The sequence below is a fragment of the Pituophis catenifer genome, unplaced genomic scaffold (assembly GCF_029215685.1).
Source record: "Pituophis catenifer annectens isolate HBS135680 unplaced genomic scaffold, rPitCat1.0.hap2 SCAF_2, whole genome shotgun sequence".
NCBI classification, from domain to species: domain Eukaryota; kingdom Metazoa; phylum Chordata; class Lepidosauria; order Squamata; family Colubridae; genus Pituophis; species Pituophis catenifer.
Genome location: NW_027256882.1, coordinates 17049424 through 17074355, shown reverse-complemented (window position 1 = coordinate 17074355; position 24932 = coordinate 17049424). Strand labels below are relative to the sequence as shown.

At 40.8% G+C, this 24932-nt stretch overlaps 1 protein-coding gene across 1 annotated transcript in view; it reads right to left on the bottom strand.

Annotated features, from left to right (window-relative positions):
• Positions 1-24932, bottom strand: part of LOC139309923 (vomeronasal type-2 receptor 26-like) — a 72933-nt gene that overhangs the window by 30007 nt on the left and 17994 nt on the right. The window contains exons 3-5 of the mRNA XM_070934105.1: positions 14200-14412; positions 12565-12691; positions 81-179 (exon numbers count right to left, since the gene is read on the bottom strand). Coding sequence (XP_070790206.1) covers positions 81-179; positions 12565-12691; positions 14200-14412 — 439 coding nt within the window. The remainder of the gene's footprint in view (positions 1-80; positions 180-12564; positions 12692-14199; positions 14413-24932) is intronic.

Sequence of the window (24932 nt, the reverse complement as noted above, 5' to 3'; positions counted from 1 at the left end):
CGGTGGTTTGGAGAACCGGTAGCAACCTACCCCTTTCCCCAGAGTGGGGGATGCACCATTCCCCAACTCCTACTGCTCACCTTTCTCCCGCAGCTGGCTATCAGGGAAGGCAAGCGCCCGAAAGACACCGGAGTCGCTCACTCTCCTTCTTGAATGAGCCACTCTGGTCCATGCGCCGGCTGTGGAAGCACACAGTTTATTTAATTTGACAGCAGGTTGGATGTGCGCTTGTACAGCTGGCGCGTGGACCAGAGTGGCTCATTCAAGAAGGAGAGTGAGCGACTCCGGTACCTTTCGGGCGCTTGCCTTCCCTGACAACCAGCTGCAGGAGAAAGGTGGGAGTAGGAGTCGGGGAATGTTTTATTCCCTGACTCCAGGGAATTGGGTAGGTGGGCGGAGCCACGGGAGAAAGGTAAGGACACGCAGGCAGAATAGAAATTTAAAGTTTTCCTACCGGGTTCTGTGGGTGTGGCTTGGTGGGAGGGGGTCTTGTGACTGAGTGGGCGTGGCTGTGAGTGAGTTTGAGTTGGCCACGCCCATTCAGTCACAGGACACCCCCCCACCAAGCCACACCCACAGAACCGGTAGGGAAAAATTTTAGATTTCACCCCTGGAGTAATCCCCATCTTGATTGAATATGTGCCACCTCGGTTGTGGCTGTGCCCCAAGACCCCAAGGGAAAAGAGAGAGTGACTGCTGTCATCTGTGGCTTGTTATGTGCTCTTAGGAGGCTGCATCAAGTTCTCTTTTTTGTCTCAGGGTGTTTGAAATGAGATACGGCAATGAGGACATGGATATCAGCCTGTTGCAAAGGATAGATTGCTTTTGCGGTCCTTTAGGTGCCTATTTGATTGAATCATTTTGATGGAATTTTCTTTAACAAGTCTTTTTGAGATGCAAAGGAAAGGAGGTATAAGAATTCCATCCATTCAACCATTTTCCATTTAGAAATATGTAGATCTGAAGTTCTTTGACTCCTTCAGATAGTCAAAGTGGGCATAATTCATATCTTCTATCAAATACAAGGAACTATTATAATTCTTCCCACATCATTATGCTCATGTCTGTACACTTATTCCAGCTAATATAAACAAATGTACATTTGTTCAATAGGTAATATTTGAATGTTTTTCTTCTCCATTTCAATTTGTCACAGGTTCTTTTACATAAAGCTTTCTCCTTTCTAGGACATCTCTTTTCTTCTATTAAATCAGGAAGACTCTGAAGAATCCCAGGTTCTTCCCCTACCTGCTTCTACTCCATTCTTGTCTTTGTCTTACCTTGGGCCCTTTTAGCTACTCCCACAATCTTATTCTCCTTCTTGAAACCTTTTCTCTGAATCCAACTTTCAGTAAATGGAAAATACATTCCAATTACTAAGTTACACAGCAAGTTAAAGATAACTCCTACCTATTCTGTCAGAGTATATTCATCAACTGGAATAGGACATGGTAACAAGGTCAGCCAATGTATAGGCATAGCAACTAAGTTAGCCAATGAGGGGTGTTTGGGAGCTGAGACAGACTGGAGTCAGGGTGTGTCTTAGTCTGCAGCTTCTGTGTCTGTGCAGAGAAACTGAAACCAATCTGCTCTGCTGAAATGAAACTAACCATGTTAAAATAATATAGAAAAAAATGACTTTTACAAATTTGTTATTTTTCAAAAATGGCATTTAGTAGTCTCCATTAACAGTTTTTGACCATTTAATATTTATTTATTTATTTATTTTTTTTATTTATTTATTTATTTATTTATTTATTTATTTATTTATTTATTTATTTATTTATTTATTTATTTATTTATTTATTTAATTTGTATACCGCCCTTCTCCCAGAGGGGACTCAGGGTGGTGAACAGCCAAAATTAAAAAACATACAAATACAAAAGTTAAGATAATTAAAAAAAATTAAATCATTAGCTTCCTAATTTAAAACCCCCAAATCCATAAAATTTAAAATCCCAATTAAAAACCATTTAGGCTAGGCCAGCTTGGTGGAATAAAAACATCTTCAGGGCTTTACGGAAGGTTCGGAGGTCCGGGATCAATCGTATTCCAGGAGGCAGCTCGTTCCACAGGGTGGGTGCCCCCACAGAGAAGGCTCTCCCCCTGGGGGCCACCAGCCGACATTGCCTGACCGACGGCACCCTGAGGAGGCCCTCTTTGTGAGAGCGTATTGGCCGGTGGGAGGTTATCGATAGCAGCAGGCGGTCTCGCAAATATCCTGGCCCTAAGCCATGGAGCACTTTAAAGATGAGAACCAACACCTTAAAGCGCACCCGGAAGATCACCGGGAGCCAATGCAGCTCGCGCAGGAGAGGTGTTATGTGGGAGCGCCACGTCGCTCCCAAAATCACCCGCGCGGCCGCATTCTGCACCAGCTGGAGCCTCCGGGTCCTCCTCAAGGGGAGCCCCATGTAGAGAGCGTTGCAGTAGTCTAGGCGTGATGTGACCAGGGCATGAGTGACCGTGCACAAGGAGTCCCGATCCAGAAAGGGGCGCAACTGGTGTTTCAGGCGGACCTGATAAAAAGCCACCCTGACCACGGCCATCATATGCTCTTCTAAAGACAGCCGTGTGTCCAGGAGGACACCCAAATTGCGAGCCCCCTCTGTGGGGGTCAATGACTCACCCCCAATAGCCAGCGATGGCACCAGCTGGCTATATCGGGACGCCGGTATCCACAGCCACTTCGGTCTTGGAAGGGTTGAGTCGAAGCCTGTTCCTCCCCATCCAGACCCGCATGGCCTCCAGTGGAACATCACTTCGAGGGCATCAGTGGGGTGGTTAACTTATATGTTTCTTATCTTGCCTAAAGATGACTTTAGGCAGTTTATAATCAATAAAAACAAGAAGAAACAATAAAATATTCAAAGCATGAATAGTACCACTAACATTGTTTAAAATGGAGAAAAATATGGGAATGAAGGCAGGAAGATATACCTGGGGAGGAGGTATTCTTCTTATTCTGAAAGCTTCTTCAATTTATATTCCTCTATATTCCTAAGGAAACCAATAGCAGTGCATCCAGTCTTACTTTTAGTCACAATAGTGTAGGTATATCAGCTTCCAGATGAATGGATCTTTTTAGTAGAGATGTCACCAACTGGTGGTCCATGGACCACTGGTGGTCTGTGAGAAAAATTATTTGCATTTTTTATATTGCACTAAATGAGAGGTCCTCAAACTACAGCCCCTGGGCCGGATACATGCAATGAATGTTTGTATTGCTGCAGAAAGTCTCCCCCTTTGGGGTCTTTTTGTATGGGTCAGAGGGGGGCAGAAATTCCGACTTGGGGTCTGCTTCAGCCTCCTGGCGTGGGGCTGGAGGGAAGCACCGCTGATGATGAAGAACCAGAGGGCCTTGTTTCAGTGGGACTGCATCATGGTCTGGAATTGGCTGACCATCTCAGCCTGCTGAGCCTCCAGGCGCCGGTACCTGGCCTTGCACTCCCACAGGTCTTCCCTCTGCTTGCAAAGCCTATGCTCATAGTCCTCAGTGAGGTGCTTCTGCTGAGCCTCCTTCTTGGTCCAATCCAAGTTGAGCTGAGCCTGCTGTTTTGCCAACTCTTTCACATGGTGGCTGCTTAGCTCCAACAACTGCTTCCTGTTGGGTCCCTAATGAGCCCAGGCAGGCAGGCGAGGAGTGGCTGGGAAGGGAGGGGTGAGCAGAGGTCAGTGAGGCACCCCTCAACATGAGAGACATTGAGTTGGCCATGGCCACCCAGTCACATGACCACCTAGCCATGCCCACCCAGCAGTCATTAGGCAGATCATATTAGTGGTCCGCGGGATTTAAAATTATGAATTTTAATTATGAACGGAGAGGGTTCGCAACTTGGGTGTCCTCCTGGACTCACGGCTGTCTTTAGAAGAGCACATGACGGCCATGGCCAGGGGGACTTTTTATCAGGTCCACCTGATTCGCCAGTTGCATCCCTTTCTGGATCGGGACTCGTTAAGTACGGTCACTCATGCTCTCGTTACTTCCCGCTTGGACTACTGCAATGCTCTCTGCATGGGGCTCCCCTTGAGGAGCACCCTGAGGCTCCAGCTGGTCCAGAATGCGGCCGTGCGGGTGGTTATGGGAGCGACGTGGCGCTCCCATGTGACCCCCCTCCTGCGCGAGCTGCACTGGCTCCCGGTGGTCTTCCGGGTGCGCTTCAAGGTTTTGGTTACCACCTTTAGAGCGCTCCATGGCATCGGACCGGGGTATTTACAAGACCGTCTTCTGCTACCAATAGCCTCTCACCGACCAGTACGCTCCCATAGAGAGGGGCTCCTCAGGGTGCCGTCGGCCAAACAGTGTCGGCTGGTGGCCCCCAGGGGGAGAGCCTTCTCTGTGGGGGCACCTACCATCTGGAACGAGCTCCCCCCAGAGATACGGAGGATCTCAGACCTGCGCACGTTTCGCCGTGCTCTCAAAACTTTTCTATTTCAGCTGTCTGGCCTGGCCTAACTCTCCTCTTTTAAATTTTTTAATTCGTGATTTTATAAATTGGGTGTTTTAATCTGTGTTTTGGCCAAAATATTTAATAATTTTAAGGGATTTTTTAATATTTGTATTATCTGTATTTTATCTTGGCTGTTCACTGCCCTGAGTCCTTCGGGAGTAGGGCGGTATAGAAATTTGATTAATAAATAATAAATAAATAAATAAATGTAGTGGTCCCTGAGGTCCAAAAGGTTGATGACCCCTGTTTTAGTAGACAAATGGAGACATAAAGAATGTGACTCTGCAGGTCATAGTGACCTGTGGGAAGCTTTATCAGAATATTCCTGTATCAATCCCTGAATCTGAAGAAGCAAATGTTTCTTCTAAGTAACACCATTTTTCTTTGCAGATAACAGGAGGCAAGAAGTAACCTGAGATTGATTATCCAATTATTTATGAATATGTATGAATTGAACGGATAATTTTCTCCTCTTTTTTTGTGTAATTTCTCCCTCCTTTCTGAAATGTATAAATATTGATACATTTATTTAATAAATAAATTTATGTGGATACTCAATTCACACATAAGCAACTCTGGGTGACTTACAGCCTTAAACATCACATAAAAACCCCATTGCATTATGACTGGGATGTAAGAGTTGTCAGGGTTCCAAGTAACACCCCCAACGGGTGAGGCTTGAGTTTCCTCAAAGTTCCATTTTATTAGAGATGTCGTATTGGCACATCTGGGGAAACCCGAATGTGAAAGCTTCCAGGTTTTCTCCACCCAAAGGAAAATCCAAGTCCCTGCCCAACACCTACATCATATGGTCCAATCAAAGCACCGTCCCAACTGGAGATGCCTCCCAGTTCCAGCTGTCCAGGTGCAGGGCAAGATGTCCTTGAGAAAGGAATGTTATTATGACTACATATCACCCTGGCTCCAAACAACCCCCTCTCCCAGTTTCCAAAAGTAGTAAATGCGGCAGGCATGAAGATCCAATGAAAAAGATGGCTTCCAGGCCTGACAAGAGTATAATATGGGTGCATCTCTTTGTTTGAAGGCATTTCTGGCTATTTTGAAGAAGACTCCATTCTTGGTACATACTTCGTAATAAACACGGCAGCGAGCTCTGATTATTTGCTTTGAATCCAGTGTTTTGATTCCAGAGAAACTGGTGTCAAAAGTGGGATTCACAATTTTTGTCTTGTGACCAGGGATGACAGCAATATATATATTGTTGTCCATCTATATATATGGCCATCCTTCAAGAAACACATATAGAGAACGATGGTCCAAGGCATAGACTCTAGCCTACAAAGAGCAGAATGAAGGTTCCATTAGGTTAGTTGCCTAGCAACAGAGTCAAGATTCCAGTTAGTGACAGTTGGCTGCAGCAACATTCTGAGGAGTGACAGTTGATAGAAGAGACTGGGTTCCCCCTCTTCTCTTTGCTGGAAATGACATGTAATGCTTAATAGTGATCCCTGTGTATTACAGGGGACCTTAGGCCATTGGAATGGCTGAGAACTGTGACCCTGCTCTTGGAACTGATCAAAAAAGATCAAATGGAAAAATCAACAGAAAGAGATGTCTTGCATAAAACATCAGAATGCACAGAGAAGTTTTATTCCAAATACAGTTCCGGTTATGATTAAGGTGGCAGAGAGAAGGATGGTTCCCCTTTCTCCTTTCTTATATATAGTATGTACAGAATATATATTAAGTACAGTAGGGAGGAGCAGAGAATGGACCTCCAGATCATGGGTGAAATCTACTTACCTTCCCTACCAGTTCGGAAGTGCGTGCGTGCATCACGTGCAATTTTGAACCCTCTGCGCATGCGCAAAGCCTTCTGCACGTAAGCAGAGGGTCAAACCAGGTTACTTCCTATAATTTTCTATCTTAGATGATTTCCCCATTCACATAGGTGAATGCTGAAAGCTTCACATTTGGGATACAAAGGGATCATATGGCTTGTTTGGATAGGACACCAATATGATTCATGACTGTTTTACATTTTCTTATCTGGATCAGGTCTTCAAAGAAGATGTTGAGCCTTTCAGGTGCTGTTTTGTAGCAGGATCACTAGTTTTTGGACATGTCCAGAAAGGATGTTAGGATAGTTATGACTGAACACAGAGTCATGGAACTCTGAGGTCCCATAAGGTCTATGAAGTCACCTAACACCTCCAAAAATGTCTGGTGTAGATATCCAGAGTGTTGAAAGTGGGGTCATCTACATGATCTTGACACCCAGCTCCACTGCTCACACCTACTTTCAAGAGAAAGTCACAGAGAAAGTGACCATGTTCCCACAGATTTAGAATTTGATATTCAAGAAAACCTCAGGCAAAAGACTCCATCCCTCTCTCTTTGGGGAGTCTTGTCTCTTATATTCTACTCTTTACTTAATATATTATTTAATATTATTTAATATCTTATTTCTTAGCTTCATCCCTGGATGCATGACAATTTTAATTATTTTATTTTATTTATTTTACTGTTTGATGATAATGTTGGAATTTAATTTCATTAGTCTTACATTCTTTATATGTTTATTTCCTTCTGTTTTAAATAACCTTAATTGTCACATGGATGCAAAGGAAGTATACAAAAGCCCAGTAATTGCAATGAAAAAAATAAATGTTACGCGCCTAAGAAACAATATCACAGTCATTTCCCTATTTTTATCATTAGATGTTCCTTAGAGTTTAGATCTGGCCTCAAGATTATAATGTAGCATTTGGGGAAAAAGATGCAACCCAACAGTCCAGCACTGGAGGCCAAGATGGAGAAGACCTGAACAATCACCATGGACTTTCCTTTGGTGCTCAGGTAGGTGGGCACGAAGGAGACCCAGACACTGCAGAAGACCAGCATGCTGAAGGTGATCAGCTTGGCTTCATTGAAGGCCCCAGGCAGATTCCTGGACAGGAAAGCTACAGTGAAGCAAATGGCAGCTAGGAAACACATATAGCCAAGGACAACATAAAACATGGTGACAGAGCCTTCATTGCATTGAAGGATGATCTCTCCAGGCTGGGAATGCAAGTCAGAGTCAGGGAATGGAGGAGAAATTCCAAGCCATGAGGCACAGATGAAAATTTGGCCAGCAGAACCAGAAAGGATGATGAAATTGGCCAACCTCTTCCCCAACCATCTTCTTACTTTGTTCCCTGGTTTTGAGGCTAAGAATGCCAGCACCACCGTGATAGTTTTGGCCAACACAGATGACACAGCTATTGAGAAGACAATGCTGAACACTGTTTGTCGGAGAAGACAGGTGGCTTTCCTTGGTTGTCCAATGAAGAAAAAGGAGGACAAGAAGCAAAGCAAGAGAGAGACCAGGAGAATGTAGGAGAGGTCCCGGTTGTTGGCTTTGACAATGGGAGTTTCTAAGTATTTAATGAATATGATTAAAATGAATCCTGTGGATAGGAACAAGAATAGGGCAATGGACACCAGGATGATGCCCAGAGGTTCTTCATAGGAGAGGAAGGTTATTCTTTTTGGGATACATTGGACTCTGCTCTCGGTTGGATATTGATCATCTGGGCACTTGGTGCATTTTTCAATATCTGAGAAAACAGAAAGTAATATTTCATTTACATCTCTTTTCACCTTTCAAGAAAGATCTTCCTTGGCTGTCAGATGATACTGACCAACCACAGCATGTTGGTTGAAAAAAAAAATGTTGAAAAAAAAAATCAAATGAGGACAGCTTGATAATACTTACTGTGACTGTGAGGAATATCCCATGAACCTTACCTCATATTGTGATGGAATATCCCCTTAGAAAGTTCCCTGCAAGAACTGCATCATCTCAAGGGCACTTTTTGATGCTTTTGTGAACCATATTCATTAATGCTGTATTCTGTTATACCATACAAAATAAATAATAGCTGATACTGAGAGACAGGGAAGCCATAGTTAATATGACCCTGCATACGTATATATAACATTTTCGGTCTGACCATCTTAAAGCAAACTTTGGACAGTGAACATCCCAGAAATAATCCTTTAATATATACAGCTATAACAACAAGCACCAAAAAGAGAAAAACTTGTTGTCACAACTACCCTTCACTGATTCAACCCACCACCTTCTCAACCTTCCCTAACCTTCCCTTATCCCAATGCCTGGGAGAAGAACCAGATCTCCAGAATTTTAAAAGGCTGTGGTAATTCAAGGTTAAGGTGTTCAACAGGGCAGGAATTGCAACAGAAAAGACATGTGTCATGCTTCCAAGTAATGAAGCCAATCCAATCAGGACTCTGAGGCTTCAGTGAGGCTCAAAAGGCCTTTTATTGAATACATCATATCAGCAAGTCGAAAGGTGAAGCTAACTCTCAGTAATTTCTGCACTTTATGGTAGTTAAAAGAATAGAAATTTCCCACCCCCCTCAGGTGTCTTAGGTCAGGGGTGGGCAACTATGGGCCTTTTATGACTTGTGGACTTCAACTCTCAGAATTCCTGAGCCAGCCATGTTAGCTCAGGAATTCTGGGAATTGAAGTCCACAAGTCATAAAAGGGCCATAGTTGTCCACCTCTGTCTTAGGTCATGTTAACCAATCAGTCCAGTTGGAGCTTCCTCTGGTCAGATTACCAGTACCATTGATAATAATTCTTTAAATGGTATTCTTTTAACAGGCCTGGTCATCTCATGGTACCAGGGCCCTGTGCACTGGTTGCATCATATGTAACATCTTGATGTATTCTCTTCTTCAATCTTGGTATTTAATGTATTATAGATTTAACCCTGTCTTGTACAAGATTCAATTGTTGTTTCAATTGGATGACACCCAGAGACCCATTGTCTGGAATGGCAGCAATATAAATTTGATACCTTGTGGTAAGATTGGCAGCCAATATATTTTAAACGCATTGTAAGCCACCCTGAGTCTCCGGAGAAGGATGGCATATAAATCAAATTTTTAAAAAAAGAGTAAATAAACTTGTAAACCGGGATTTTAGGGAAAATTAATTGCTGAAGAAATTCAAGAAAGGAGCTACCGTATTTTTCACAGTATAAAACACACTGGAGTATAAAACGCACCTACCTTTTTTGGTGAGGAAATGAAGAAAAAGAAATCTGCCTCTGCCTCTGAGCAATTTTGCCTCATTGCAGCAAACAGCAAACAGCCTGCTTTACTTTAATTTTCGTTTTCAGCATAGCTTGATTAGCACAAGGAAAAAAAATCTGCTCCAGCAATTTACCTCTTTGCAGCAAGCAGCAGAGCCCTGCACAAAACAGCTGAGAGCAAATCAGTTGAGAGTCGGGAGGCTGATCCAATCTACTTGTGCTATTAAGGCTGTGCTAAAGCTAAAAGGAGCTGTTTTTTCTTGCTGTTTGCTTGCAAGGAGGTAACTGCTGCGAGGCAGAGGCCAAAGGGTGGGGGCCAGTGGGTGGGTGGGGCTACATGCGGTGTATAAGACACCTAAATTTTTACCGCCTTTTAGGGGGGGGGAAAGGTGCATCTTATACTCTGAAAAATACAGTATTATCTTTCTTTGCAATAACCTTAGCTTCTAAAAATCAGAAGCAGCAGCAATCTATTACCATAATTTCTAGATTTAATAACTGTTTAAAGACTGAATGAGTTCCACATTGGTATAAATAGATATTATGTAGGTTGATTGATTAATTATTTTTCTTTCCTCCCTGCTTTCTCTTAGACCTAGTTCCTTTTAATCCCAATAATGGAGGTAAGACTTTTTTTTCCCTTTTAGAAACACAACTATATTCCTCTTTTTTTTTTTTTTGGTGGCTGTTATTACTGTTTGAATTTCATTGTTTAATATCCAAAAAAGTTGTAAAGATAAGAAGAAAAGGGAAGATGCAGGAGCAGTCCAACCAAGGACTCCATGATGGGGGTTCTTCTGAATATGGGATTGTTAACCTGGGCTATAAACAATATTTGTGTTTTATCTGTTAATCCATAACATGGAAAATTAAAGCATTAGGAAAAAAAGATAAATTTTACCCCTAATAATTGTAAATTTAATTTACATGCTTTCTTTCAGACCTAACCAGTGGTGGGTTGCCCCCGGTTCACACCAGTTCTATAGAATCAGTAGTAAAACTGGCAGGAGGCTTCACCCACTGACCCTGATGTCATCAATGTGCAGAAGCTTCTGCACTTGTGCATAAAGAGCCTTGGCGGTGCAGCAGACTAAAGTGCTATTAAGTAGCACCAGCTGCCTGCAATTATTGCAAGTTCAAATCTCACCAGGCTCAAGGTTGACTCAGCCTTCCATCCTTTTGAGGTAGGTAAAATGAGGAGCTGGATTGTGGGGGCAATAAGCTGACTTTGTATAAAAAAGAACACTGCTTGGGGGGGCCAAAAGCCCTACTAAGCAGGTTTATACAAAAGTATGAAGGCTATTGCTTAATGCATTGTAAGCCGCCCTGAGTCTCCGGAGAAGGGCGGCATATAAATCGAATAAATAAATAAATAAATAAATAAATAAATAAATAAATAAATAAATAAGAGCATGTGTGCGGCCCCGTTGCGGTAGTAAACGTAAGTAGAACCCACCCCTGCACCTAATCTCTTCATGAGTCTTTGCGTGTATTTCTCTTGTCCCTTGAACCCAAACACTCTTTCTCCAGGGGTCCTGAATTAGATCTTTCTGCTTATGTGGTTCCATGACCTTGATAAAGATTGACTGATTCATCAATTGATTGATTGATATATCTTTTGGCCTGTAATATAAACTGGGTTGGATGAGCAAAAGCCATTGACCTGAAACCATTCCTAAATTTCAAACAATTCAGATGTTCCTAAGAAAGGTGAACATACAAGGACCGTTCCAAACTGGCAAATAGGAAAGAGGTTTCCTCTGACACAAGTAATCTTGCATAACCCACTATGTTCTTCTGTCTCTTTCTACTTCATCCTTCAAAGTCTTTTTCTTATTCCTCCCATTATGGGAGAAATTGGGCAGCTTGAAAATTAAGATCCACAAAATTGTTAACCTTAGATGACTCTCATTTAAAAAGTCCATTGATCCAGTGGTGGGATTCAACTAGTCTGTACCACTTCAGCCGAACCGGTTGTTAAATTTCTGGATGGCCCCTTCCCTCCCTGTCCCTTCTAGAAGTCCCCATGCTTCCTGTTTTGGCTCCTAGGTAAGTGCAGGGAGGCCTACTAGGCCAAAAACGGGGCACCAGGGGGACTTCTGGAAGGGAAGTCCTTCCCCGTGAAGTCCCCCCATTTCGCTCAGGGGTGAAATGCTCCTGGTTCAGACCGGATCGCCCAATCCGGTAGCGATAGAGGTGGGTGGTTCGGAGAACCGGTAGCAAAATCCCTCCCCCACCCCATGCCCAGCTGAGCCATGCAATCATCAGAAGCTTTTTTTATTTTATTTTTAAAAGCATTTTTTCTACAACCTCTTCAGCTGAAAAAATACTTTTAAAAGTAAAAAAAAAGCCTCTGATGATCATGCGGCTCAGCTGGGATCGTCAGAGGCTTTTAAAAGCATTTTTTCTGCAACATCTTCGGCCGAAGAGGTTGTAGAAAAAATGTTTTTTTTTTTTAAAAAAAAAAAGCCTCTGCCAATCAGGCAACTCAGCTAGGATCGTCAGAGGCTTTTAAAACAACCTCTTCAGCCTAAGAGGTTGTAGAAAAAATGCTTTTAAAAGGTAAAAAATATAAAGTTAGCCACGTCCACTCAGTCACATTACCCCACACACACCAAGCCACACCCACAGAACCGGTAGTAACAAATTTTACATTTCATCACTGGCCACACACCCCTGCAGCCTGTTTTTGCTCCCAGAGGGTTGGTTGCAAGGAAGCCTACTAGGCCAAAAATGGGGCACGGGAGGGTGCGGCATGCCTCCATCCCTGCAGCCCATTTTTGCTCTCAGGAGGCTGCAGGGAGGCCTACTAGGCCCAAAATGGGGTATGCGGGTGCAGCGTCCCCATGTCCCATTTTTGTTCCCGGGGTCTGAAGGATGCCAAGTGCTGCCTGGCACACCCCTTAGTCATTCCCACCATGGCCACGCCCACCCAGCCGGTCATTAGGGTAGAGAACCGGTTGTTAAATTATTTGAATCCCACCACTTCATTGATCAAAGTGCTCTTGATGAATCCAGTACCTTTTCTGTGATGTCACTCACCTTCCTGAGTGGAGATGGTCCCCTCTGGACAACGAACACAATCATAGCAGCAAATTGGCTCCCCTTTCTGAACCTGCTTGAAAAATCCAGGACGGCAATTTTCCACACATTTGGACTGAGGCAGAGACTAAGCAGAAAAACAAGGAATGCCAAATCAATTATGTTAGAACTAACCACCAATGAAAATGAGAAGTAACCATCAATGAAAAATGGAGGTAGACATGAACATTAGTCAAGTACTCAAGAATAATCCTTGCCTCTTTTACCCCACTGGGAATTTGGGCATTGGACAAAAAAAAGTTTCATTCTATTTTGCTAATCTAAGGCAAGGAAACAAGACAAGTTGATGCTATCAACACCAAAATCCCCAGCATTTGATGGTAATAGCACTTAGACCTATATACCACTTCACAGTGCCTCACAGCATTCTCATTTTTTTTTTAATTTGATTTATATGCTGCCCTTCTCCGGAGACTCAGGGCGGCTTACAATGCATTAAGCAATAGCCTTCATACTTTTGTATATTTTATACAAAGTCAGCTTATTGCCCCCACAAACTGGGTCCTCAATTTACCTACCTTAGAAAGGATAGAAAGCTGAGTCAACCTTGAGCCTGGTGAGATTCGAACTTACAGTAATTGCAGACAGCTGGTGTTAATCACAATGCTATCAGTCTGCTGAGCCACCAGACAATTGGTTTACAGAGTCAGCATATTGCCCCCAACAATCTGGCTCCTCATTTTACTGACCTCGGAAGGATGGAAGACTGAGTCAACCTTGAACCAGACAGGACTGAACTCCTGGCTGTGGGCAGTATTAGCTGGCAAGACTAAATTCTAACCAATGCATCACCTGGAAAGGATGTCCCCTTTCACCAGATTTGTACAGATAACAGGTTGCGCAGGGGACACAGAATAGCCATGATTTGTGTCCTAAAGAATTAAAACTTTGCCTTCAGTCTGACCTAAGTGTAGCTCATAATATTATTTGCTACAATGCCCTACCTGTCAATTACTACTTCAGCTTCAACCACGACAATACACGAGCACACAATAGATACAAACTTAAAGTGAATCTCTAGATTGCAGAAAATACGACTTCAGCAACAGAGTGGTCAATGCCTGGAATGCACTACCTGACTCTGTGGTTTCATCCCAACCCCCCCCCAAATTTTAACCTAAGACTGTCTACTGTTGACCTCTCCCCATTCCTAAGAGGTCTATAAGAGGTCTATAAGATAGGCATGCTGTGCATAAGAGCACAGCGTGCCTACCGTCCCGCTCCTAATGTTCCTTTTATTTGTGTTCCTTTTAAGTATTCAATCCATGCTTATACTTATATAGATTATCTAATACGTACTTGACAAATAAATAAATAAAAAATAAAAATAAATAAATAAACTCAGCATCCCACGTTGGACATAGCTGAATCAATTTGAAAATGAAGAACACAGTACAAGAACAGTACAAGTCAATTGTACTGAAGCCTCCCAAGCCATTTAAGAAAACTATAAGGGTTCTACTTCCCACATTCAATTCTCACTGGCGGTCATTGTATTTGGTGAATAGGCTTAGCCACTTGAAATGTGTCTCAAGGCTTTGGAAAACAGAGAAGAGACACCAATATTTCACCCACCTTGTTGAGCAACTTTAGCTGTGAAAAAGCATCTTGGTCGATAATAAGTTTCTGTCTTTCAAAACTGCCTAGTTGCTCTGTAATGGGATCCTCCTTGGCGAGAACCATCATGCTTATGATGTTCAGATCTGCTGCCACATCACCATTTTGGTCCACATACAGTTTCAAGTGGGAAAGATTGCAAAACTCATTCTTCTTCAGAAATGGATGGAACTAGAAGAGAAATACCCAAAAATGTTAACAGCAGAAACCTGGTTTCTTTTTTTTTACCACACATTTTTTTTTCCATATTTGAATCTATCTACTACAGTTGTCTCACTTGCGAATATCTTGAGTTGGGAAAACAGGTGTTATCAGTATCCTCAAAAGAGAAACAAAAAGGTTCAGCAAAATTTGTCAACCGTATGTTGACAATATATATATAAATTGATAAGATTAAAAAATGATAAAATTGGTAAAGTATAGGGAACATTCTAGACTGGGTCACAAATAAATTGAACAAACAAATAAATGCAGAGATTATTCATAAAGCCCTTAAAAACAACAGGGTGATTACCAGAAAGCATGGATTTGTCAGGAAGAAATTTGTGAGGCTGATGTTGTTCCAGGTAAACCAGACATGAAAGATGGACAGATGAGGTAATTCTACTTTACTTTAAATGCTACATTGACAGAATTTTGCAATTCTGAATGTACAATTTTCCTACCAACCTTTTTTTCAGCCTGAAAATTTAGGCAAATCCTTTCTCACTTTTTTCTCTTACATTATACAGCTGTGGGCTTCCCCCTTTTATCCGATCCTTCCATAGGGGCTCCATCTTATTACATTTCCTAAATAGATTATGAAATTGCTGGTGATATAACTTGATTTCAGTAAAACAATTTTTGATGAGATTAGGAATCTAGTTAAGTGATGGCTGGATGGTATGATAATTATCTGGATAAAACTGCTGGCATTTGGCTCCCTCAAGATTGGCAAAAATATACCCAAATTTGGCCCCAAATTGTTGGAAATGTGGACAGAAGCAGGGTACCTTCTCCCATTCATGGTGGCTGTGTCCAGAATCAAAAAAATACTGGAAAACAATAAAAAAAATGGTTGTAAGAAATAACAGGTGCTCAACTGGAATTTGTACCGGAACTATACCTCCTGGGAATAATGGGAAAAACCTACCATAAAAAGACAAGACATATGATTCTACATATAACAACAACGGCAAGATTGGCTTTTGTGCAATGTTGGAAAAATATAAAGACACCCTCCAAGGGTCAAATAATTAAAAAAAATTATGACTGTGCTGAAATGGACAAACTAACATTGGAATTGAAAGGAATGACAGACTTGGAGTATTATGTATCATGGGAGAAATGGTACAAATGGATTAAAAAGAGAAAGATGAAATAGGCTCAGACATAACAAAATTTGATGAAGTAAAATATATAGAGCATAAGTAGTTTATAGTGATAAGTTTTGTAAATGGACACAATTCCACATAAAAAATGTTCTTTTTTTTGTATCTTTGTGTGTGTGTGTGTGTGTGTGTGTGTGTGTATACATACATACATGCATGCATGCATACATACATACATACATACATACATACATACATATATATATATATATATATATATATATATATATATATATATATATATTTGTATGTATGTTTTTGGTTTTGTGTTTATCAAAAAATTAATAAAATATTTTTTAAAAAATTATCTGGATAAAAAATGTCTTACTATTGTATTCAATAATGTTCAATGTTCCCCATAAAACTCACTAAATAGTAATTAGTCCTTGGTCATCTATTCTTCTATGTTTTCTGTAGTATGGAAAAGTAGAGGTGGGAAATCATGATTTTTGGATAATATATTTATACCAATTGATAGACAAAACTATTTTGAACTTATTTAAAGATACAAAGCATCAAGAAAAAAAAATATAATTTCCTAATACAGATAAATACATAAACAAAAGCCATTAGAAAAGTATCTGATTTGTAGCAACTAGGACTTCACAATGTAAGGCATATCTTATAAGAAAAAAAGGGATGGCAGCTTTAATATAGACATTTCATTAAGATTTCATTTGTACATTTTCTTATATACAGTATGTATATCTATGTGTGTGTTTGGTAAGTATGTATACTGGTCACTGATTATAATAGATTAGTAGGATATCAATGATTGGATAATTAACATATGTAGTTGGATGATAATGTCATTGATGATGCATTGGGGAAAGGATGATGGAAACTACACTTGATAAGAATATTTCTGAAAATGATCGCAAAATCATAGATTTTCACAACCCAATGTGAGTTGTAAGTGTGATGCTCATGGAATGAAGACAAATGCATCCATAAAAGTCTCAGGAGTGAACATCCTGGTTTTGAGAGAAATTAAGACAAGTAAATAGTCATCTTGTAAGCCCTACATTTTGAGAAGCACAAATGCTGGATCAGCTTTAAGGAGAGGCAATGAAATCAAGGCAAAGATCAAAGGAGTTGATCTTAGCCTTAAGGAAGACAAGTAGGAGAAGATGTTACATGGAAGCTTCTTTTTATTCCAGAGTGTTGGACATGAAAAAATGGAAAACTGAGTTCAATCACAAGAGAGGAGATTCTAGCTGAATGAGAGGAAAAACATTCTAAAAAGAGGAGCAGTTTTAGAGCTTATCCAGTGCACCAGATAAATTCAGTTTTCCCTTCATTGATTATTTTAATGCCAACACTCAGCAGCCAATCACTTAAAGAAGCTTTAACTAGGATTTTGGTCTCAGGGTCTTCTTCATATTATAAATATAAAATGCTAAAATGCTAATCACAAATTCATAAAGACAGGAATTTATTTAAAAATGCATATAAAATTAATGTTTAATATCTATATCTATCTATATCTTTAACTATATCATCTATATCTATATCTATATCTACTTCTTTCTCTCTCTCTCTCTCTCTCTCTCTCTCCATGGTACCCACTCTTTGGAACATTAACCACAAGTGCTTGAATGGGTCAAACTTGTTGGCCTTTTGAAGCACAAAAAGGTTGAGATGGTTCCCCCCTGCCTTGCATTCCCTCTCCAAAGAAAGTAAGTTTGGTTCATGGTGAGGACCCCATACCTGCCATGGCTGCAGCCTTTGAGCCATCAACCTCTCTTCTCCCCCTTCCCTTCTTCTCTTGAACGTGGAGGAATAGGCAGCATTCAAGGCATGGGCCAGAGTATTAAACAAAGTGTAAGCAACATGGATGTATCGGTTCCAGATCTTGTTACTTTTCACTTTTGTTTTCAGTGGCGATTTTTGAATGCATCTTCTCCGGCCTTTGACAGAAATGATGCCTTTTGAAAAAGAACAGTGAAAAGACTCATCTCCAAACTGTGGCTGGAGAAAGAGATCTGGTTCGAAGGAACTGTCATTTGGCTTTTTTTTCCACTGAAAACTGTAGGTCCAAAAACTATGGACATATTTCAAAAATGTGTGTCTTCTTATTTGCAGTTCTCCGAAGCCTGCAATTATCCAGACTTTCCCTTCAATGGGTTCTGGCAAACTTTTAAGTGTTGAATGGAAAAGACGAATTCTGTCCCAAAGGGAAAAATATTCTATGAGGTGAACAAAGACATTGACTTGTCTCCACTTAGAGAGGGCATCCCTGAAGGATGCTATTTGTCCAGTAGTTGAGAATTGTTGTGATATAACAACACAAATTCCATTCCTGACAAGCACAGGCATAAAAGTCCTCATGAAGTTCTTTCCCTTCTCTGTGTCTGAAGCAAAGAGACCAATCAAGGTCCATCTGAAATGGAGAAGAATTTGGATAATCCCTGGGTAGAGAATTCCTAATTTGGGGAGCATGTGGTAGAAAAAAGGAAATTGGCTTTTATCACTCAGAACTTCTGAAGCAGTGAATTGGATCTGAAAAAGCAGTGAAGAATGCTATATTTAGGGTCAGTTATTAGCTTTCAACAAATCCAACTTTTTTATCATGAACATATTATAATATTGTATTATTGATTAGCCAGTAACCATATCAAGATACAGAATATTAAACACAGAACATTAGTAAGACCAGAAAAAAAGCAACAAAACAAACAAACAAACAAACAAAGTAAGAATCAAAATAAAGAACACAATTCATATTTCTCTATCACACATACTTTTTTCTGCAATCAGGGCCACATTTGCAAATTTCAACTGAACTTTTTTGTTCAAATAAAGAACCATATTGAACATAAGTTTTAAATTCTGTCTACAGAGAAAATATGAAGTTTTGATATAAGGTTTGCAATACGTCATTCATTTAACGTGCAGTCCAAGAAACTGATTTCTCTTTTTAAATATTCAATTGGCGTAGAAATAATAGATGCGTTAAGTCTTCTGTCTCTGGATTTCCAAAAGTGCAAGTCTAGTCTAGTGAAAAGAAGATCCAGGGATGACATGATAGCAGGGTTCCAATATTTGAGGGGCTGCCACAAAAAAGAGGGGGTCAAATTATTTCCCAAAGCACTAGAAGGCAAGACAAGAAACAATGGATGGAAACTAATCAAGGAGAGAAGCAACCTAGAACTAAGGAGAAATTTCCTAACAGAGAGAACAATTAACCAGTGAAACGCCTTGTCTTCTGAAGTTGTGGGTGCTCCATCACTGGAAATTTTTAAGGAGGTACTGGACAGCCACTTGTCTGGAATGGTATAGGGGCTCCTGTTCAAGCAGGGGGTTGGAATAGAAGATCTCCAAGGTCCCTTCCAAATGTTATTCTGTTATATCTCCCGTATTTAAACATTGTGTCAGGCTGCTCCACTCTTGCTTGTATAAATACCACCCTAAGATGTGCAGCCATTTTTGTATTTACATATTTGCAATTTGGAAGGGTCATTATTAGATGTTCATCCACTTCAATGTCCCAGACTTACTGAGAATGGCTATATTTTTCTCTGCTTTGATAGCCCGGATTCTTTCTGTAACAATATTTTTAGCTTGTACTCCAATTGTACAAGAGAGAGATCATATCTCTTAATATAATTTGTAACTTATACAATCCAAACAGTCTTTCATTGAAACTTGTCTGTTCTAACATGCAGAATTTTGGGAGTCTGTCAGTTTCCATAGATTTAATTTTATACCAATAATTGTATGTCCCAATTTTAGACAAAAAAAAACCTCCCTCCAATTCAGCTCTGAGGCACAAGCTGAAAACCTTTTATCCACATCCAAGCTAGTCATCAGATGTTGTGATTGGGTTGTTTCTAATAGTAATATATTTTAGACCCAAAACTTCACCTCTGTTAAAGAGAATGGGGGATAACCTTGACATTATGCATTTTAATAAATGGGGCAAAAGAAGATGGATAGCTATGATTAAAAAAAAATGTGTCCAGATTTTATATAAAGAAGTTTTGAAATCCCAATTCAGCCCCACCCCCAAGTTATTTCTCAGGTGATGTGATTGGATTTGTTCTAGTAGTGATAAATTTAAACCAAAATTTCAGTTTGATATAAGAGCGCAGGCAAATCTTGGCTTTATATAATTTATCAAATGGAGCTAAATAAATGGGATAGTTATTTTTTTTAAAAAAAATCTAATCACTAAACTGCCATGCTCTAGCCCTAAGTGAGCTCCTTTGATGATGAGGGGGACAAGTTGAAGCCTCAGAAAAAAAATACCTCAAGATAAGGAATGGGGTTACTTGTTCTATTGTCTTATACCATCAAATAGCCATACCTGGCTATCCTGTCATTTTCCAAAGACCACAACTTTTGTGTTTGATTTATTAATAAGTACTAATAAGGTTTATAAGGACAGCAAATAGAATAGGAGGGGTCCTCCTAAAATCCACTTTCATTTCTACAGTTTTAACGGTGTTCAGCTCCAGATTGTTCCAGCTGAATCAAAGGGTATATACAGTCTCATAATGCTTTACGGCCCTCTATGGATGTTTATAGAGTCAACATATTGCCCCTCAACTATCTGTGCCCTCATTTTACCAACCTTGAAAGGATGGAAGGCTGAATCAGCCTTGAGCCCTGTCAGGACTCCAGATTGGGGGCAGAGTTTGTCTTATATGTTGTATGTCTTATAAACTTTAGATAAGAGAAGCCATTGGGATTCTTTTCATGAAACAGGGATTTGTACAACATTGGAAATATCGTTAGTTTGGCTAAGCTGATATAGAAAATAATAATTTTCCATCAGTGCTTCCTTTTGTACAGAAGAACTTGTGATTGGACACAGAGTGTTTCCTAATCTTCACAAGTGTGCAGCAGAAGCCCCCAAAGCAATGGAGATGCTGTCATGATATGATATGATATGATTGCTTTAATGCTCCCCCCACCAATATCAGTCCCATCACTAGATGACATACCTAGAGTGGCCATAGAGAAAAGCAGCTCTTGAATTCCACAGAGTAGATATGGTTGGATTTATCGCTTACCCATCCTACTGAAATTAATATGTTAGTTTCATCGTTGCCCACTGAACAATGCGGATCCCAATCCCAGCCACAACCCTATAATTGCCATGATTAATTTGATTTTCATAGGGAAGATAGGATTAGATCAATTGCTCACCTACCACAACCCCACTCACATTACCTATAGAAATATAAACCACCAAACCTGTGAGATTTTGTAGGGACCTAGTAATCTTGACATCTGGATGGAGATGTCCCTGTCAGGTCTATCAATAAAAGCCAAAAGGTTGTCCTTCCTTCCACAGCTGTAATTGGGAACATTGGCTTCTCCAGTAGACAGCATGTCCAGCAATGCATCTGAAGTGCCAATGGTGTTCAAATAGTTGTCATGGATGTTGTAGCCAAGTGTGAGATTGTGTAGGAGCTGGGAATTCTTACTGAGAACTTGAATAATGAAAATAAACTGTAGGATTCTAGACTGATCAGAAGACATTATACTGTAAAAGAAAATGTTTTTCATCACCATCAATAGCAACATATATTTTATATAGTTTTAATAGCAACAGCAATAGCACTTAGACTTATATACCACTTCCCAGTGCTTTACAGCCCTCTCTAAGCAGTTTACAGAGTCAGCCTATTGCCCCCAACAAGCTGGGTCCTAATTTTACCAACCTCGGTAAAGGATGGAAGGCTGAATCAACCTTGAGCCTGGTGAGATTCGAACTTCCAAATTGCTGGCAATCAGCAGTCAGTAGAAATAGCCTGTACTACTGCATTTCTAAGCACTGAGCCACCATGGCTCACAGCTCACGGCTAATATTTTTGTTTGACTAGTGAAAATAAAGCATGCATTTTTGAATGAGTGGTAGATGAACCCCAATAAAAATGATCATGTTATTATCATCAACAAAAGAACCAACAACATTTTTTTCAGTCTAATCTTTTGTTTGTCTTTTGAAACCTACAGGGCCTAATGCCAATACTGACTCCAAACCCAGAAACAAATGATACTCACCCATCTTCATTTAATTTTAATGAATGTTGGGAATATGGAATTGATATAACCCTCTGCCTGGATTAAGAATTGCAAATACACAATTCTTTGGGGCAGTAGTAATTTTCATCTGCCCAGTAATCAGATTACAGAAAAAATGAATAATTAAGGTAGAACCACCATAAAAGAAAGAGGATGTTTCAAAAGTGACCCAGAAACCAATTCTAAAAATAAGTCATCCTGTATTTCTATAAGGATCAGGAAGTAAATATCAATGGGTAAGTTATATTTGAAATTAACTGGGCAGAGGAAAACTGCAATAATCACTAATTTAAACTAAAGTCAGCATTCAAGTCATGAATTCAAGGTTGAATGGGGAGAGGAAAATAATGTGAACTTATTTCAGATTTTTCTTTCTCTCCCATCTTTGGCTTTCAATCTCTTCCTCAACATAAGACAAAGAAAACATGGGAATCAAAATGATTCAGGAAAGTAGATAGGGCAGGTGCTGCAATATAAGAACAAGTGGAATAAGGAGAACAAAATGAGAGTGTTAGAATTATAAATGGAGGGAATGCAACTCCATCATCCTGAATGACTTACGAGTGAGACTGACTAGAAGGAGCTGCATTGAAAGCGAATATTATAGGAGATATTTTTGTTGCAGTGGTGATAACAGCAATGAGATGGTCTCCTGGTCTGTAATAGCTCCATGGTTTTTCTCCATCCTGGTGTTCCAGTGTCAGTGGACATTTCATTGTAAGATTCTCAGAGACTGGCAAGGACAACAGTAACAACAGAAGCAGAAGCAGGAGGTCCATAATTCATGGGGATGAATCAATCCCCTTCCTGTTTCTAAACAAGAATAAGAACGAGTCTTGAAGAATTAAAAGCATTCTCACAAGAGCCAATGGCTGATTCAGACAGAGAGAAGGCCAAGCTTCAGCTGGAAAGGAGAGAAACTTAGGTACATTTAACAGCCCAGCTCTGCCTATTCTAAAATCCACACAACACAAAGTGTGACCTGAAGCATTTATGATTTCCTATGCAAGATCCCCTCCAGTTTGCTTCAATCTGATGTTTACATAAAAGTCAGACACTGGAGAAGTAGAAGGAGAGTCCTCAAAGAGCAGGATGGTGATAATTACAGTGAGAAGCAACTTTTCTTCTGGGAATCCTGAACTTCTTCCTTGGCTCCATTTGCAGAAAGGAAGCTGATGTATAGCATGTTAGTGAAAAATTACAATGTGAGGGCAGTGTTCTGTAGCAGTTGTCATCTTTCCTGTCAGGACATGTCCAGAAAATGATACTGGAGGAAAACGCAGTATTTCAACACCTATGTTATTGACTTATGCTGTCCTTCGACATGGTATCATTTCTCCAGAGACTGCTGAATAAGGTCACCCAGAGTTATTTTATTCCCCCCCCCCCTTGACACCAGTGGTAGTATTCAGCCAGTTCAGACCGGTTCAACTGAACTGGTAGTGGCGACCTGCAGGTGTGCCCCGTCCACCTGCTTTGTCGCTATGCCGTCCTATTTAGCCACGTTTTCTAAGCCGCCCACATGCGCGGAAGGCCAGGGGCATGCTCACATTTTTGGTGCATGGCGAACCAGTTGTAAAATGATATGAAACCCACCTCTGCTTGACACCAAGAAAAGGAGGAGATATGGTGGTGCAGTGGTTAGAACACACTATTGCAAGCTAATCCAGCTCCCTCCCAAGAGTTCAGTCCTGACTGACTCAAAGTTGACTCAGCTTTCCATCCTTCCACAGTTGGTAAAACGAAGACCCAGATTGCTGGGGACAATATGGTGACTCTGTAAACTGCTTAAAGAGAGCTGTAAAGCACTATAAAATGGTATTAAAATCTAAGTTCTATTGCTATTATCTTGGTCCCTTGTCAGAAAGATTGTTTCTTGTTTGGAGAGAGGGTACATTGATATGTACACTGTAGGAAGTTAGCACTCACCCCTCTCCTAGGAAAATGAAATATTCTAGCAAATATTAAAAAGGCAGAGTATTATATTTCCCTAAAGGAAAAACATGTTTCTAACGACAAACTCAGAGCCTCAGCTCCCTGCCCACCCACCCCCAGCAGTTATTTTGGTGCCAACCTATCTACAAGACAAAGGCTAGGCCAGTTTATCTTCAACACAAAAGACATGGCCCTCAGAACATGAGCCCTCACTCAAGATCAAAACCAGGTCAAAGCCATTACACCATGATAGGAATTGCCCAAAGCCCCTTCATTACATCATCACCCAGCAAGATTCAACCAAGCTTGGGACTCAGGACAGCCTACAGAGTTGCCCCTGCATGGCCCCATGGGAGTCTGACAACCAATCAGGATACAAGCTCAAATTCAAAAGCTCAGAGAGGGTATAAAACTCAGGCACTCTCAGCATCTCTTCCCTTGTTTTCTTCATCCAACATCATCAAGGCATGTGGTCCTGTCCACCATTAAAAACCAGTGTCTTTTCCCCACTTGGAACTGAACCCAGATAGACATTTCCATCATCAACACCTTGACATAAAAGGGACAACTGGGGATGTGTGTGTGAGTTAGAGGGGGTAGCAGGACTATCCTTATGGTGATATGCAGAAGATGGGCCATTCTTGGGGAGGTGTGATCTTCTTTTTGAATCCATTCCCATTTTACAGACCTCGGCTTTTACTCTTAGTGTCTGACTACAAGATTGTTTGTGGACCTGGATGAATACACAGCTATTAAGGCCAGTGCCACAGTCCAGGGTATGAGCTAAATGGTGTGATTGTCCATGGACAGGATCTTTCAATCTCCTCGTGGGAGAGTGTTTTCAGTTCCTCTTTCCCTGGACATTTTGCCCAGCCTTTCACAGGTCCAGAATATTGGTCCTGAATATTGTTAGATGTTGCTATTTCACGAGAGAGAGAGAGAGAGAGAGAGAGAGAGAGAGAGAGAGAGAGAGAGAGAGAGGGAGAGAGAGAGAGAGAGAGAGTGTTTTTGTGAAAGGGGAGGGGCCTTCATAACAACTGCAAAGTGAAATTGCACATCTGTCACTTGTCAGGCCTAGAAGCCATCTTTTTTGTTGGATCTTCAGGCCTGCCACATGTACTACTGTGGGAAACTGGGAGGGGGGAATTGAGTGGAGCCAGGGTGATGTATAGTCATAATAACATTCCTTTCTCAAGGAGTCAAGACCATTTTGCCCTGCACCTGGAAGGCTGGAACTGGGAGGCATCTCCAGTTGGGATGGTGCTTGGATTGGACCATGTGATGGACTTGTGGGTGTTGAGCAGGGACTTGAACTTTCCTTTGGGTGGAGAAAACCTGGCAACTTTCAGA